At 31.5% G+C, this 19,350-nt stretch overlaps 1 protein-coding gene and 1 long non-coding RNA gene across 2 annotated transcripts; one reads left to right on the forward strand and one right to left on the reverse strand.

Annotated features, from left to right (window-relative positions):
• Nucleotides 1–5,874: 5,874 nt before the first annotated feature.
• LOC114195911 lies at nt 5,875–9,857 on the reverse strand. The gene is made up of 4 exons (XR_003606598.1): nt 9,696–9,857; nt 9,569–9,609; nt 9,422–9,484; nt 5,875–6,254 (listed from the first exon to the last, which is right to left on the reverse strand). It is a non-coding gene; the product is annotated as an uncharacterized LOC114195911 (long non-coding RNA).
• LOC114195910 lies at nt 8,357–8,969 on the forward strand. The gene has a single exon (XM_028086356.1). The coding sequence runs from the start codon at nt 8,569–8,571 to the stop codon at nt 8,848–8,850; it is 282 nt and encodes a 93-aa protein (XP_027942157.1). The 5' UTR covers nt 8,357–8,568; the 3' UTR covers nt 8,851–8,969.
• Nucleotides 9,858–19,350: the final 9,493 nt, after the last annotated feature.

A 19,350-nucleotide genomic window follows, 5' to 3' on the forward strand; every position in this document is an offset into this window, starting at 1 on the left:
GCTGATGATACTAAACATTCAACAAAAAAGATGCTACTAACAAGCTAAAAGAAAGCATTAATTAGTGGACAACTATTTCTAAACATAAACAACATTTTAACCAACTTTACAAGCAAACGGAAAATTTATTATTTGATTTAATTATAACAACTTGAAGATACTCAATTATCATCAATTTTTTTAAACTTGATGGAAATAAAATGGATACAAAATGCAAGTTTATCCTTGGAAATCTGAAGACAACCGAATTTTATGGGTGCTTTCCATATTCCTTCCCGATGCTACATATCTAATTTGATTTGTTACATATATGATTGATGTATCTGCTAATAATTATACACCACTCAGATAAAAAAAAAAAAAATTGATGTTACTTTACATTATATAGCATAATTGAACTATCTTTGTTTCTTTTCATCACTGTTTGGATTACACTTTCACTGCAACCTACGTCAATGAAATTCTCAAGAAAGAAAAAGAAAACATAAAGAAATTAACAAAGTAGTGAATTATGGAAATGAAATATTAAAATTTAAGTCTATCTTGTTAAGGTAGGTTTTAACTATGACTTTGATATCATATTAAACATGGTTAAATATGTTTTTGGTCTCTCAAGTTTTAGTAAAATTTGAAATTAGTCCATCATTGAAATTTTTGACCAATTTAATCTTTCATATCTAGAAATACATGGATTTAGTCTTTTTAATCAAATTTTGTTAAGTTTATCTGAAGTTTCAAACGTATTTTATGATAATATTTAAGTTAACATTTAAACAAAAATAGATCAAACGAGATAAACAATTCAAATATTATCATGAAATGCATTTGAAACGTTAAATAAACTTAACAAAATTTGGTTAAAATAAATGAATCCATACATTTCTTAAAATGAATAACTAAATTGGTTAAAAATTTTGAAGAAAAACCCATTCCAATGAGACTTCCAACACTCGTAACGTTTATTTATTTATCTTAGAGATAACGTTATTCGTGCAACCCAACAACAATGTGTCTAAGGTGCGGTCAAAACTATTCGGTTACACCTCACATATTCCTTTTCATACAATTTATCATTATCCATTTTATTATTTTTCTTCTTGAAGAAGTTGTAATATTCTTCTGTTGCCTTAAACAAAATGGCTAAGGAATATTGTGTAAAAAGGCAACTAAAGTGACGGGACAGAACACATGAAGAACATAGAGATCACGTACAAAGACAGAAAAAGTTACGAACAATGAACTCACTCATGTACTTATATTGAGCCTAGATTCCCTCGATAAGAAACCGTGTCCCTTCAACATCATTATGCCAGATTGATGCTTCTATAAACATTAATTATATGTTACTAGGCTTCATCATAGGTTGTATTTGGTCGAATTTGAGACTACAAAGATCTAAACTGAAGATTGATATTTTTAGCAAGGTTGTACGTTCAATTAAATAAATAAGATGACTAATTTCAAAAGGTTTAAAAATTTACAAGGTCGATTTTCTTAATAATTTTATTGATATAAATTATTAAAATATATGCCTATTTTTAATATATTAAAAAATAGGCTTTCAACTTGATTTAATTCTTTAAAATATTTTACTAAAAAAAAAATTGTATTTACATACTCTTGAAATTTGTAGATAATAACAAAAAATTAGTGAATAATTAGAAATTATCCATATATTAACCACGATACCAAATGTAAAGATAATTAACTCGTGAATAATTACGTATGAATCTTTAGTATATGTAAAAAATGATTTTGAGGGCAATACATTCAAATATCTATATGTAGGTAAATTACATACAAGTAATTGGGCCTACTACATAATTACTCCATCTTTTGACGCCAAAAAGACCTTAGAATCATCCTCAGATAGAGCCACCATTGAAATGTTTTTTCTGTGCTTGATTAACAGCCTAAATGATTCATCACTAGTCACTTTCACCTAAAAAATCAAATAAACAAATCTTAGTGTTTCATCCAAATCCAAACACAAACACAAACAATTGGTAAGGAATGAAAAACATTGAAGCAATGTATCTGCCTCCTTTATCAGCTTTTCAGCTATGAGTGAATCTCTTGCATCACTATTTTCTTCTTTCTCCTTTTCCATTCTCTTTCTGCTCTATTTGTCGAATCATCTGAAGATAGTCTTGTGTGATTCTCTTTCGTGCCTTCCCACTTGTTTGGCCTTCTGATCCTTACTGGCTGAAGAAACACTTGTTTCGTGTTAGGCTCTCAGAGCTTATTGACGAGATTGGTGCACAAAGCAAGCTTGTCACGAAGCTTCTAGACGAGAGTGGTGAGTGCCACAAAGGGAAGGGTGATTTACTCAAGGATTAGGCATTTACTTTTCAGATTTTGAAACGAGGATTAGGAGATTTAAGGTTCATTGAGATGAAGGCACAACATGAAGGGAGATTTTGAAATTAAAACAAATATGTTGAGAATTCGAATCTTAGGTATTTGAGATTTTGTTTTTTATCGATGGATTTAATAATATTATCTATGTTTGTTGTTTTTCCACTAGTATTTGGTCGTAGGTAAGATATATTTATTAACACACTTTTTCAATCCTTAGGTTGTTACTCATTAGAAATTAACCTTGTTCTTGTAGTGTCTATGGATGGTATAATATCAAATGACACAATAAATTCTACAAATAATAAATTTTTATATAATAAATTCTAAAATGATGTTGAGATGATATTATTGAGAATTTTTTAAGTTTAATTCAATTTTACAAAATTGTACTTATATGTGAGAAATTGATCTTATCTTTTGATAATATAAGATCTTCAACATAATACATTGTTGGAAAAATCTTTAAAAATCACTTTATTAATATAGAAATAAAATAAACACAAGAAACACATAAATAATTCTTTCATGTCCTTTTACCCGAGTATATCTACACTTTCCAAAGCAATAGAAGAATCAAATACAAGTTTGAAGTTTTTATAACTCGGAGTAAGAAACATCATGGACTTAGAGTCCAATATATAGTCACTAACACTCACCCTTTGATTATCCTAAACGACATGTTATTTTTATCAGCCCAACATATATATCTTTTAACATTTTATAATGCCTTCAAAATAGATGTGTTATCTCTTTTTAACCATGATTTATATTTAGCGAATGAAACCGTGATGAAGCATATCTTCTCAACAAAAATAATTCAGCAAAAACATGAATGTCACAAAACACTCACACAACACCGTGTGGAGAGTCATAAGAAATTCCAGGAAAACAAAACCATAATCCAAATATATATCCAAATTGTAATAGAAATAATCAATCCTTATATTATCAATCTCAGCTGATAAACGGGTACATTAAAGACATGAGAAGTAGGAAATGAAGAATGAGTGAAGAGATAATTAAGGGGAATTTCAAGATGCAAATTTGCTTTGAGAGTCTGTGACTCTTGTGGCATAGTACTTAGCAATGAAATCAGAGGCTTTTCTGTCAATACCAGGCTCTGCAACCCATCGTCCTCTGTCTTCATCACTTGCAAACATTCTTCTGCCACTTCCTCCTTCCCAGTACTCATCATAACTATCACCACTTGAGAAACAAGCCTTCAACACATTCCCAAAGCAGCAACTCGATGATCTTTTCGCTCCCATTCTCGTCTCTTCCTCTTCTAAACTCTGCAACACTGCAATTTCCTTACAAGCACCTGCTATAGCATTTATAGACTCACAACTTACCCTTTTTTACCTCACCACATTATCTGTTGTTTTAGGGAATTAATATAAGAAAAATTAAAAGGTACAGATTCCCTCAAATCACTAATCACAAAAAAGAAGCATAAGCCTTCTCATCCTCTACTTTTTATTTTTCACACTGCTACCGAACTTTGCTTTCTTACTATCTATATTCTTATCTTTGGTTGTTATTAAATGTAAAACAATGAGTTTTATAAAAATATGAGTTATGAGAGACAAAAATATTGCAACCAGAGAGCCTGTACTTTTAGTTTATTGAAACAGAGTATGCATATTTTACCCGTGTAATGCTTAAGGTATTTAAGAATAGAAAATAAACTAAGTGTCCAGCATTAATTATATTTTATTGAGTAAATTATAAATTTAGGTGAAATGATATATCCCGTTGTTATATTAGTTTCTAATACTAAAAGTACCAAGTAATTAGTCTTTTAAATGTTTTAAAGTAATATAAGCTCAAGGAATACAATGAAACAAATTTAAAATGCTTAAGGAATAACACAATTAGAATTTTGTTGCCTAAAAGTTTAGACAGATTTTTTAACTTTAGACTACGATTTTTTATTGTTGTCTAAAGTCATTTCTATTATAGTGAAATATATAATTAAAAGTATAATAAAATAAAAAATATCTTGAAGACTTAAGAAAACTCTTTAAATATCGAACTAGTCAAACAATTAAAAATAATGGGAACAAAACAAGAAGTTATTCAAAAGAAAAATTAAACTTAAAGAAAATACAAAAAATATATTTTTTATACATATAATCTAGTAAATAAACATTTACGCAAATGAACACTTGAACTTGAAAAAGTCAAACGTGCTCATGTGAAGATAATAAATAATAAATAAAAATACTAAAAATGATTATAAATAATTGAATGTAAAACTTAAAAACAATCTGATTAACTGAAATTGATCCTATATCATTTGAACTAACTACACAGAAAAAAAAAAAGTGTAATTATGATAAGATAGAAATTGCATTGGAGATATGAGTTAATTTTATGGATATAGAGTAAATTAGAAGAAAGAATGATTACAAAACTAAATAATAAGAGACTAATATATCCAAGGAAAGCAGTTTCGATGAAAAGAATCGAATGAACCTAGGGAAAATGAATTCTAATAAGCAAATAAAATGTATATGCATTCATGCATTAGTTTAGGCCATTTTCATTCATTTTTGTATTATTCGAATGATTTCATCATGCATTATTTTTATCTTGAATCATACATTTAGATTTGTGTATTATTTTGTAAACAGGTGTTAGGAAGTGTTTCAATCACAATTTGGAAGGAGGTAGTGTCAACAGTGAAGAAAACAAACCAAAGAGTTTCACAAGAAATGGGTAGATTTCAAATTAGCAAGTTTCATAGGTGATAAGTAAATTTTTTCACTTATTTGCAATTGTAAATAGAACAAATTAAGTTGTTGTCACAATTGATAAATTAGACATATCTAATTACACTACCAAAAAAATTCTAAATCATGACTAATTTTAGTAATTAAAAATAAGGGTTAAATATGTTTTTGGTCCCTCAAGTTTCAGTCAAATTTAGAATTAGTCCCTCATCAAAATTTTTGACCAATTTAGTCCTTCATCTTTCAAAATGCGTAAATTTAGTCCTTTTAACAAAATTTTGTTAAGTTTATCTAACGTTTCAAGCGCATTTCATGATAGTATTTAAGTTAACATTAAAGCAAAAACGTGTCAAACAGTATAAATAATTTAAATACTATCATAAAATACGCTTGAAATGTCATATAAACTTAACAAAATTTGGTTAAAAGGACTAAATTCACGCATTTTGGAAGATGAATGACTAAATTGGTCAAAAGTTTTGATGAAGGACTAAACCCAAATTTCGCTCAAACTTGAGAAACAAAAACATATTTAACCCTAAAAATAATTAACACTACACCGACCAATTTATATATAAATTTATAAACGTTGTGGTTTTTTGGCATTACTTTTATTCTAATAACATTACTAATTAACGTTGTTGTTTTTTGCAACGTAATGAAAATATATGTTCTCTATAATTGAGACGAGATTCTTGCTATATTTAATATGCAAACAATTGCATCTTAAAGGAAGGTGTGTGTACTACCTAAGTTATAATTTACAACTATGCAAAGATAACCAAATCTTGGGTTTCCCACATTATATATACCACAAATCAACCAAATTAGTAGCTGTATCATAGTATCTATGGCACTTCTCATACTAAACTCAAATTAAAGGGCCAAAAGAAAGTGATGCAACAAATTAATGATATTATAACCTAGAAAGACCTTTACCAAATGATTAAATTAGTTACATTAACGACAAAAACAAGGATATAGAAAAAGAAAAGTTTTGCTTTTGTGTTGAAGTGTACCATATGTACACACCTACTAATCCTGCTTTAGGATCCCTTAAGAATTAAGTTCTGAGAAAGTTAGGACAGCTTGAGGGCACTCTCTGATGGAATCAAGGCTTGGGACTTTCTGGGAACTATATATGCTTTAGGCCTTTGCCTAAACATAACATAAAAGCATATGTCAATTAAAGCTGAAAAGGCACAAAGAAAACAGCCATGGAAGAAAAAAACAAAAAACTTGCTTTGTTAAAGAGAAATATATACGGGTACATAGCAAAGACTCCATCTTTACATAATACAAGTAGTTGTTTAAGTAATACTATAGTGAAAAACGTGTTTTTGGTATAAGTACTTTATCAATTTTATATATCCATAATTAATATCTGTTAGACAAGTCATATTTGATAGGTTATTCCTCCCAATTACCTTTTTAAAAAAAAAATTACGTTAGAGAATGCATGAAGATGATAATTAATATGACCCTTCAAGAGTAGATAAAACCTGAAAGTAAGATAAAATTACACTATTGAATAAGCAAACTGTTTAAAAGCACGTTGAAATAGCATTTGAAAAATGATGCAAACAAACTTTACACTTTATAATACAAAAATATTATAATTATGTATGAAAAAAGGTTTATGTTTGTGTACGCGTATCATGCATGTACTATCCTGAGAATAATTAAAAAAGGGTTAGCTTCACATCATAAGTTGATATTTTCTTAACAAAATGTGGGATGTAACTTTCTACTTAGAGCAATGAGATGTGATTGTTATTCATAATAATGGAAATTTATTTCAAATTGTCCGAACAAAATTTGAAGTCTAGTTAGACAGCAAATGTATATATATATATATATATATATATATATATATATATATATATATATATATATATATATATATATATATATATATATATATATGTTTTGTCCGATCACATGTGTTCTAACATTATGGTTGGACGAGAGATTTCAACAATTCCAATAAATTGAAATATCTATTAATTGAATTATTTGCAATTGAATTTTCTACACCTCTTAAATAATGTTTGGATAAAACAATTTAATTTCTATTTTGTGTTGAATTTAACTCTATCTTTAAGTTTAACTTAACTTAGTCTAACCTTCTATTTGATACGACTCGTCTTGATTTTTAGTTCAAGTCGACTCAAGTCGATTTGACCTCAACTAATTCGACTTGGGCAAATCTGAAACAATTCGACATCGACACAATTTGAATCAATTCGACCTCAACTGATTTGAATCAATTCGACCCAAGTTGACTCGACTCAACCTTAAACTAGGTTAGATTGATTTAAACCTTATGTCTAGGCCAATCCGACTAGACCTTTGGTCTAGGCCGACCTAGCTCGACCTTCACTCAAGGCTAACTCAACTCAAAGCCATCTTGTCTTAACTTTCGATCAGGGCCGACTCGGGTTGAACTTTGGTATGGCCGAGCTCTACTCAACCTTCGACTCCGCTCAACCTGCAACATGGGCTAACTAGGTCAACCTTTGGCTCAAACCGACTCGGTTAAAAGCCATCTCATTTCGACCTTCAGCCTCGGCCAATTTGGCTAACCTTCGGTCTAAACCAACTCGGTTGTCCCTCAGCCTGAGTCGACTCAAGTAGACATTCGGGCCGAATCGACTAGGTCAACCTATGGCTCGAACTGGCCCGACTTGACCTTCATCTCGGCTTGACCTTCATTCCGGCCTGGTCCGGATCAACCTTTAGCTTGAAATGACTTGTCTTGACTTTTTGCCAGACCCGACTTGACTTTTTGGACCTATGAACCTTTTATGTCCTAACCAATGAGCAATTCCACAACTTGGGGAATTTCAATTTCTTCCTTTTTTGAGTGGATTTCAAATTATACTATTTTAGTTATTTGAAATACCTTCTTAAAATTCTTCATTTCCAATTTCCTTTTAATTTCCTCATCTAAACATATCATTTTTGTCGAAAAAATTTCAAATTCTTCAAATAAACGAATTACTCTCCTAAATTGCCTAATCCAAATACACCATAAAGTTATAACATAGTTGGATTAAATTCCTTTGAAAGTATATTACTTTCCTTAGCATAACTTCCTGATCAATATCTTACATCTAACTAGATGACAAAGAAAAGTCGTACACAGAGATTGAGCATAAGCTTATCATAATTTCTGTAGGCATTATGTGTACAAGGAAAAGAAGGCATCTAGGCAAACAAAGTCATGACAATAGTAAGAAAGCAAAGTTGGGTAGCAGTGTGTGATGCATGTAGGGAGGGGTAGGGGAGAAGTATTGCGTGAGAAATAAAAAGTAGAGGATGACAAGGCTTATGCTTCTTTTGAGATTAGTGATTTGAGGGAATCTGTACCTTTTAATTTTTCTTATATTAATTCCCTAAAATAACAGATAATGTGGTGAGTTAACACAGTGCAAGTTGTGAGTCTATAAATGTTATAGCAGGTGGTTGTATGGAAGTTGCAGTGTTGCAGAGGTTAGAAGAGGAAGAGAAGAGAATGGGAGCGAAAAGATCATCGAGTTGCTGCTTTGGGAATGTGTTGAAGGCTTGTTTCTCAAGTGGTGATAGTTATGATGAGTACTGGGAAGGAGGAAGTGGCAGAAGAATGTTTGCAAGTGATGAAGACAGAGGACGATGGGTTGCAGAGCCTGGTATTGACAGAAAAGCCTCTGATTTCATTGCTAAGTACTATGCCACAAGAGTCACAGACTCTCAAAGCAAATTTGCATCTTGAAATTCCCCTCAATTATCTCTTCACTCATTCTTCCTACTTCTCATGCCTTTAATGTACCCGTTTATCAGCTGAGATTGATAATATAAGGATTGATTTAGTTCTATTACAATTTGGATATATATTTGGATTATGGTTTTGTTTTCCTAGAATTTCTTATGACTCTCCACACGGTGTTGTGTGAGTGTTTTGTGACATTCATGTTTTTGCTGAATTATTTTTGTTGAGAAAATCTGTTGCTTTAGCTCATCATGGTTTCACATTTCGCCCTTTTAACAGAGAATGTTATCTCAAACTGGTTTAATTCAATATAAATTTGCTCTATCAGCAATCAAGAGAAGTCTTCTATGCGCACAATCTTGATCTTTGAAATTAAAACAAGATACTTAAGTTAAACATAATTTTATTGTTTAATTTACATGCAAAATTATTAGAATTCATTATCTATAGTATAGACAAACTTTCATTTGCTACTACAATATATTTGCCTAACTTTATGATTCATCTCGAGTGTAAAGGATATTTATAAGGAAAAATAAAAGGATTATCAAACTCAAAATAAAAAACACATCACCTTTAGTATTCAACTAGATTTTTCATCTCCATGCTAGAAGCCATAGCCCAACCACCAAACTAGCTGATTCCAGAACACAAAAGCGCATAAAAATATCAAAAAATAAAATAAAAAATACACTACACTACAATTTAACAATATACTTACCTTTAGAACAAAGAGGGTAAAGAGTTTGACCTTCACCCTAACTACAACACCAATATTCAGACACCATTAGGGTTTATCCATGTACTACTCATCAATACAAACACGAAGGGTTTGAGAGATTACTTACCGTTTTTGATAACCTAACCTCACAGATAACCAAAATGACACCAAGAATGCGAGAACCAAGGAGCTGAAACTAGGTTGTTGTGTGGGAGAAAGTTGGAGAAAAGGGGAAAAGTAAAAAGGGGAGAAGTAAAGGGTACACAACTTGCTTAACTTTTAGGTAATGTTAAAATCATTTAATTCTTACCCCAATTCAATAAGTATATATCATGTCAACACTACCATGTTAGTAAGTAAAGCCTCGGATTAACGTTAAAAGATTAATTTTTTTGTATCTGTTAAGTTTACGCAATTTTTTATTTATTTTATTTTATTATCATTCTTATAATAAGCTTTATATAGGCTATATCAATATTACTATATTATTATTTTATATAAATTATAAATTTAATGTTCACCTTGTTTTTTCTCAAACCAACACTAATTTATGTTGTATTATTACTTATTCTGAAAATTTTATCATTTATATGCATCTAACTAACTCTAATTTTAAGATCACATTAGTGAGATATAAATTCATTCATAACTTTTGACTGCACACACTATGTTATGGTAAATAATCACTAATATTTTTGTAAAAATTTAAATTTGTTCTCAAATAAGCTCATGTGCTATTAACATGAACTTTTGATATATCAGTTATGCTGATACCTGAAAGACTATCAATTATTGTCATCGTATCATATGAAATTTTATTAAAATAAATAAATAAATAATACAAAATATGGGAGATCACACAAAACTAAAGATCAATTAGACTTCAAGAAGCACGCAAACTATACTTATTGTTAAAAGAGAAATGATACATTGACACTCAAATTTGACCACTTTTGTTACCACCTGACGTGGCATAAGCTATTTCATAATTTTTTTTTTAAGCTGAAAAACTAAATGACAGTGGTGAAGCGGTTGGGAACGCACTCGCGCATGTAGTCACTTGCCACTCATCACACTCCGCTAAAATTATTTTCGTTTTCGAAAAACTATCCCCTCCATTGCTCCACCGCTTCCCCAAAGGTGCCCACAAACCCTCCCTCGCCACTCGCCACTCATCACAGAACACTCAACCTCTTCCGCACAGAACCCTTCCCGCACACACACACACACCTCTGCTCTACGTGTTCTTGAAACCGCGCCACAAAACCCCAAAACCCCTCTTCAAGAAACCCTAACCCACGACACATATTCTGCACAAATTAAAATTCACAGATTTTGGAATTGCAAAACAACACACAATTCTACCACTTGCAAAAAGGTTGGACCCCAACAATGCACACCAAGACCAGATCTCATCCCACTTCTTGTAAACCAGGTCTAAGTTCATTTGGGGAAAGACTAGCCTGCAACAATTTTAAATTTATCTTACAACCCAAGAGCAATTAAGATGTAACCCACCAAAGAGCTTTCGCAAAAATTATAATTCGCAAATTTTGGAACTACATAACAACACACAATTTTCCCACTTACAAAAAGGTTAGACCCCAACAGTGCACACCAAGACCAGATCCCATCCCACTTCTTCTAAACCAGGTGTAAGTTCATTTGGGGAAAGACTAGCCTGCAACAATTTAAAATTTATCTTGCAACCCAAGAGCAATTAAGATGTAATCCACCAAAGAGCTTTTGCACAAATTATAATTCACAAATTTTGGAACTACATAACAGCACACAATTTTCCCACTTACTAAAATGTTGGACCCCAACAGTGCACACCAAGACCAGACCCCATCCCACTTCTTGTAAACCAGTTGTAAGTTCATTTGGGGAAAGACTAGCCTGCAACAATTTTAAATTTATCTTGCAACCCAAGGCAATTAAGATGTAACCCACCAAAGAGCTTTTGCACAAATTATAATTCGCAAATTTTGGAACTACATAATAGCACACAATTTTCCCACTTACTAAAAGGTTGGACTCCAACAGTGCACACTAAGACCAGACCTCATCCCACTTCTTATAAACCAGTTGTAAGTTCATTTGGGGAAAGACTACCAAGCAACGATTTTAAATTTATCTTGTAACCAAACAGCAATTAAGGTGTAACCCACCAAAGAGCATTTGCACAAATTACAATTCGCGGATTTTGGAATTACATAACAACAATTTTCCCACTTACTAAAAGGTTGGACCCCAACGGTGCACAATAAGACCATACGTCATCCCACTTCTTGTAAACCAGTTGTAAGTTCATTTGGGAAAATACTAACCTACTACAATTTTATATTTATCCTGCAACCCAAGAGCAATTAAGGTGTAACCCACCAAACATCTTTTGCACAGATGATAATTGACAGATTTTGGAATTACATAACAACACACAATTCTACCCCTAACTAAAAGTGGTTATGTATAGGGATGGCAATTAGGGTCTGGCCCGCGGGCTCGGCCCGCAGGCCCGCAGAAAAAACGCGGGGCGGGCCAGGATAGTGAGCCCACATGCCCGCGCGGGCTCGGCCCGCATAGGCCCGCGGGCCGGGCCGCAAGCTCGTATAATTTTTTTTTAAAAAAAAATTTGCACTTGTGTATATTAATTACTTCTTTTATGGTCTCTTGCATTAACGTTTCAAATTCTTGTATAACTGGAAAAGACAAGTATTATGTAACTTTTAATGTGCTAAAATTTAAAGAATACATTGTATATGTCATAGTATGAATATGATGAAAATGTTGAATTATCAATTTATCATCTAATTCCCCAAAAGTCTTTACTTAATTTTGTGAACCTCTTAAAGTTTTCCAATTTTTAAACATTGAAAGTTTTATCATAAAAATTAAAAAAAAAAAAAGTGGGCTGGCCCGCGGGCCAAGAAGTATGCAGGGCGGGCCAGTGTTTTCAACCCGCATAAAGTATGCGGGGCGGGGCGGGCCAGCCCGCGTTGTGCGGGCCTTGTGCGGGCCTTATGCGGGCCGGGCCTAAACGGGTCGGGCCGACCCGCATTGCCACCCCTAGTTATGTAGTTTGCCACTGTTATGTAGTTCCAAAATTTGCAAATTATAATTTGTGCAAAAGCTCTTTGGTGGGTTACATCTTAATTGCTCTTGAGTTGCAAGATAAATTTTAAATTGTTACATGCTAGTCTTTCCCCAAATGAACTTACACCTGGTTTAGAAGAAGTGTGATGGGGTCTGGTCTTGGTGTGCACGATTGGGGTCCGGTCTTGGTGTGCACGATTGGGGTCCAACCTTTTTGTAAGTGGGAAAATTGTGTGTTGTTATGTAGTTCCAAAATTTGCTAATTATAATTTTTGCAAAAGCTCTTTGGTGGGTTACATCTTAATTGCTCTTGGGTTGCAAGATAAATTTAAAATTGTTGCAGGTTAGTCTTTCCCCAAATGAACTTAGACCTGGTTTAGAAGATGTGGGATGGGGTCTGGTCTTGGTGTGCGTTGTTGGGGTCCAACCTTTTTGCAAGTGGTAGAACTGTGTGTTGTTTTGCAATTCCAAAATCTGTGAATTTTAATTTGTGCAGAATATGTGTCGTTGGTTAGGGTTTCTCGAAGAGGGGTTTTGGGGTTTTGTGGTGCGGTTTCAAGAACACGTAGAGCAGAGGTGTGTGTGTGTGTGTGCGGGAAGGGTTTTGTGGGGCACCTTTGGGGAAGCGGTCGAGCAGAGGTGTGTGTGTGTGTGTGTGTGCGGGAAGGGTTCTGTGCGAAAGAGGTTGAGTGTTCTGTGATGAGTGGCGAGTGGCGAGGGAGGGTTTGTGGGCACCTTGGGGAAGCGGTGGAGTGGTGGAGGGGATAGTTTTTCGAAAACGAAAATGATTTTAGCGGAGTGTGATGAGTGGCAAGTGACTACATGCGCGAGTGCGTTCCCAACCGCTTCACCACTGTCATTTAGTTTTTCAGCTTAAAAAAAAATTAATGAAATAGCTTATGCCACGTCAGGTGGTAACAAAAGTGGTCAAATTTGGGTGTCAATGTATCATTTCTCTTGTTAAAAAGATATAAATAAATACATAGAAGAAAATTATTAAATCAGTATTTTCTATGAATAAAAATCAAATTAAGTAACTTATCTGATTTATCATCACAATATTTTTTCTCACAAAAAACATGAAAACTTTGAATTGCATTTGCTTACAATAATGTATGGTTCTCTAAGACTCCAATGAACTACATGATGTTTCAGCATGATATACAAACACTCCTAAAAAAATTATAGATATATTCACCCAACTTCCTCTAAAAATACTAAAACATGTAGCAAAATCAAGATAACCCCTAATTGTACTATCAATATTCACCTTAAGCCAATTAACATATAAAACTTGATATATAACGTTCATAAATAAAACCACATTACCCTTCCTGATTTGAATATTAAAAATTTTCAACACAAAAAAATGACAGACAATATTACTCACATGCTTATTAGATTTATTTCTAGTTCTATGTATGTATCAACTCTTTCATTTGAAGAGTAGTAGAAGTGAATACAATTGGAACCTGAAATCTACTATGATTTCTCGTCCTTCAAATTGTCTAGATAACTGCAATAATGACAACCATTTTAATCACTTTGAATAGAGGACTACAAGAAGACTTCGTAAACAGAACAACCAAATCTAAAAAGAAAAATTGCAAATCCTGAAAAGAAAATCCTTTGATCATTCTCAAAATTGTATAACAATAAAATAACAGAAAGAACAAATGAGATAAACATTTAACATTATTCTCACTCAAAGAACACATAAAACATACAACCACACTTTTTTTTAACCTCTAAATCAGTAGACAAATGACCATACAACATTCCAAAGAAAATCAAAGTTTTAACTCATAACATATCATTCAATCTAATCAAATTCTCTCAATCCACACGTTCCCCATGAGAAGAGTAAAATTTTTCATCTTTACTAAACTTCATATAAATTTAAACTTCATTTTTCTCTTCTTTTAAACTTGGTGCATGGTATTGGACAAAGGAAGACAGCATTTGGATATTGAAATTGAGAATTAGAAACTATATTATTAATGGACGTGCAATGTTGGTACAATGTAATGACACCACATGATAGTGCATTGCACAAAGGAAGTTGTCATTTTGTGGTTTTTTTCTGGAAAACCATTGCCAAAGTTTGCAAGAAATCACCATCATCAAAAGTGACATTATGACTAGATATTTTTAACGCATGCATACGTAAGAACATCATTCCACCCTCTTGCTCATCAATCAATGTGGTCTATCCTAAGGTTCTTCTCACTTCTGGCTTTTTGGCAAGCAATGTTGCTTTCAGTTCTGGGAACCATTCAATTATAGCAACTATTAGTTTCAACTTTCCACAGTTTTCACTCCAAAATACATACTAATTAATTTCATTGTAAGCTGCAGTACAGTACTGATTAATGTCAACTCAATTCCCTCACGTTAATTCACTTTTTCCTTATACAGCATGTGAGAAAACCTTATGCAGCATTTCAGATTCCAACTTAGCTCCATCGTCTTATTGGTCATGAAGCACTGAGACACGTGCTCTTATGGAATCTGATTCAGAGTTATCAGTTCTAGACTGATAGACAGGGATGATACAAGTTTTATATCTGCTGTTTATTTTACTTTGCAGTGCATCAAATTTAATTGCATCCATGATTTGTCTCATAGTTACTTCAGGAATGAGTTGTTTCCGAAGATCATACTGAATGTAGTTGATTTTGTGGTCGATGATTGTTAACATATGATGTGAAATATTGTATAAGAAGCAAAGATGTTGTTTTTTTTGTCTTTTCTCTCTAATACCTTATCTGTAGCTAAATTATGATTGAGAATAGGGCAAATATGTATAAGTTATCCAATTAATCTTGCAACGTTTGAGTTTCAATTTGTAGGTATTGATTGCATGACTTTTTATCTAGAATGGAGAGGGAATATTTGCCAGCTAGTGAATGCATTTTGTGCATAAGTTTGGCAACCTTACTTTTGTCTTAATACAAGAATTATGTATGTATATACAATCATGGGAGAAAAAGATATTTTGTTCCCTCATTTAAATTTTCTGAAAATATAAATATATATCTTACCGGATATTATTAGCCAATCAGTTTTTTTAATAAGTAATTTATTACCTTATATTTATACATACATAATTAATTTTATATCATATATATTCATAATATATATTATATAATAATATATGAAATTGATTAAGGAGACAATAGGGTTTCTTTGGTAAAATATATTAGATTTAATTACGTTTTAAGTCTCGATAAATCTGAAAACTTGTTTGAGTTTGTAATAAACTTTTATAGCTCAATAAAATTAAAGTTTTCAATTGAATCTTCGTTATTAACTTATTTTGTTAACTTAGCGAACTTATTTTATTAATTTAGGGATGTAATTCTGACTCAAGTGGTTATTATTTTATCATGTCATATTGTCATATTGTTTAATTATCGTCACATACACTTTTATTATTTTATTTTTTTAAAATTTTATAATTATAATTTTATAATTTATAATTTTGTAATTTTATAAATATGACGATATAATGATATAACAATAATATATATATATATATATATATATATATATATATATATATAACAATATAATAATACGATGATATGATGATATAATATGACACTATGATATAATGATATAATATTATAATAATATGATAAAATCACGATATAACGATATGACAATATAACACTGATATAACGATATAACAACAAATTTACAAAAATTATAAAGTTTAAAATTATAGAATTATGTAGGATTATAAAATGATAAAATTATAAAATTACATGTGAAAACACTTCAATGACATGATAAAATAATAATCATGTAAATCAGTAACAACTAAATCACTAAGTTAACAACGAAAAAAGAAAAAAAAACTTACAATAAAGATTCATTTAAAAACTTTAAATTTATTAAATACTCAATCACCCATACAAATTGATTAAGGATACTATATAAAGTTCCCTAAATCATTGAGTTAACGGCCGAAAAAAAAAGTTAACAATAAGGATTCATTTTGAAAACTTTAAATTTATTAAATACTCAATCACCCATACAAATTGATTAAGAACTCTATTAAAAAAGTTCCCAAATTTGTTAGAGATTTAAAATATAATTAAACTAATATATTATTTAGATAATAAATGAAATTATATGGTAAATTAGTAAATTTAGATAAAATTATTTTATTTGTATGTTATATAAACAGTTTAAAATAATACATCTAAATTATATTTATATTCTTAAAATAATATAGAAAACTCTAAACCAGTTACTTCTCAAGATTGTTGATTCAATATGTTACAATTATTATAATTGTTTTAATTATTCATTTATTTAATAAAATATTTCTTTTTTTATTAAGAAAGTACATCTACTCTCTACTTTCGAGTATAATAAATAAATAATTTTCACATAAATATTAATTCAAATCTAATTTATATAAAAAATTTAAGACCATTAAAAATTCAAATAAATTAAAAATATTTAATAATTTCCTAATTTTAACTTTCAAACTAATTTTTCATATTTCAACTTCTTTTTTAGTTAATTTTACCTGATATAGCTTTAGGGTATGCAGAATTTCAAAAGATCCTTGAAATAAGATACTTTCAAGAATTCTCTTAGGCATGAGCACAATAAAAATGAAATACCTATATATCCTTCCCAATTCTGACTTCACTGTTTTCTTGCCGAGTGCTGGTGTAGGCTGCTGAGATAAAAAAGAAGAATTGTTTTATGCAGCAGAAACTTCTATGTGGGTACTACTTTTTTTTTCTAAAAAATTTGTAGTAGATTTATTTTGAATAAATAAAAACAAGAAAATACACCAATTTCCTCAAACTTTACTTTTCACCTCTGTCTCGTTCCAGCTCTACCAACACACTATTAAAAGGCTTAGAAACACAGTTTATGTTGATGCTAATGAAGTTAAAAGCTAATAAAGTCCAAGAGCTAGACAACACAGAAAGATGGAAAAAGAACCAAAAAACATAGGAAAAGTTTGGAATAGGTTGTTTTTGGCAACATAGTTCCAGCTGCCATGAGAGTATAGAGCACTCATATTCCTCAAAATAACAAAAAAATAGTGAGCAATAAAAGGAAAGTTGAAGAATGAATTAATGCATGAGAATTGAAAAGGAGAGGAGGAGGATGCTTATGCCTGTGTGGTGTGGATCAATCACATGAGAGATATAACAATCCTTATCAGTTATCAGTGATTTCAGGGAATCCTTATCCTCCTTTTCATCATCATAGCATAAGATAATAAACAATAGGGCATGTGATTGCTTTTTCCCACCCTACAAATACAAACACCTGCTTCTATAACCAAATCACTCAAACCTAAAACATTGTGCTGTGTTGAGAGTGTTGAGAGTGTTGAGAGTTGAAAATGGTGATGAGAAGGGAAGAGAGAGTGAGAGGGAAGAAATCATCTGGAAACTCAATTTACAACATATTGAAGGCATGTTTCTCGTGTGAGAATAGGTACGATGAGTACTGGGAAGGTAGTGGGAATGGGAGAAGGGTGTTTGCGAGTGATGAAGACAGAGCACATTGGGTTGCAGAGCCTGGCATTGACAGAAAAGCCTCTGATTTCATTGCCAAATACTATGCCACAAGACTCACTGATTCTCACAGTAAATTTGCATCTTGAAGTTAGCCATAATTCTTGAATAACATGTGAACTCTTCTCAGTCTTAAACACCTGGTTTGGTTAACACATTATTATTATTATTTATTGTACTATTTTTTTTTCTTTATCTTTCTTGATCTCAAATACATTTGTGGTCTCCACGAGTCATTTTTGGCTTATCACACTTTTACTGGCATCACATGCAATTGTACGGAGTATGTATGGTACTACAAGAAACGTGAGAACTACCGACACAATTTAACAGCTCATTGGCGAAGGCTATAAATGAGTTGGTCATATTAGTGTACGGACCAAATTTTATACCAATTATATCATCCATTAGTAATTATTCATGGTATTTCGAGTGAAGTTTTCCTCGTATTCAAGTATTAATAAAATGGAAATTTGATCAGAAGAACTAACCTTCCCTACATTCCATACTTACCAACTGAAGCCAAAACTTAAGTTGCATATGTACACGATACGAAGATCAATTTCGAATGAACATCGAATTTATGAGGTGAATCACTAATTTATTAGGCTCGTGTCGACTTAACTAAGAACAAAAAAAGATAGGTGTTTTTTTTTATGGACTATTAGTTTATTATAAAATTTAAAATTTTTAAGAGGAAATCAAAAGGATAATGGCCTTGATATTAATAAGTAGTCCAATAGTAGTCTGATAGTGATAGAATAATAGACTCACCGAACAACAAACCTTGTGAGGTGTTAGAGCTAAACGATAAGTGTATCAGTTGCACATAACAATAAATATCATTCTTTTCCAAAATATTTGTGCAATACATGATAATTCTCGCAATCCATAACCCAATTAAAGAACAATGTTTAAACATTATAGAAACTCTTTATGGTTTTTATCAAACAGATAATGTGCAACAAAATATTAATAGAGTATTTATAATAGTCAAGATTAGATTTTTCAAAGTTCTTAGCAACTCTCCATGGCGCTTCCCTTTCGCATCAACACCTTCAATTCGTAATTCCTCTAACTCATCGCCTAGCACCTGTTCTACAACACTAAGTAGTGCCTAGCTCTAGTTTC

The sequence above is a fragment of the Vigna unguiculata genome, chromosome 9, assembly GCF_004118075.2.
Source record: "Vigna unguiculata cultivar IT97K-499-35 chromosome 9, ASM411807v1, whole genome shotgun sequence".
Classification (NCBI taxonomy): domain Eukaryota; kingdom Viridiplantae; phylum Streptophyta; class Magnoliopsida; order Fabales; family Fabaceae; genus Vigna; species Vigna unguiculata.

Bases quoted from the DNA above. Each gene is read 5' to 3' on its own strand.
- LOC114195910 (XM_028086356.1), top strand. From the start codon at position 8,569: ATGGAAGTTGCAGTGTTGCAGAGGTTAGAAGAGGAAGAGAAGAGAATG.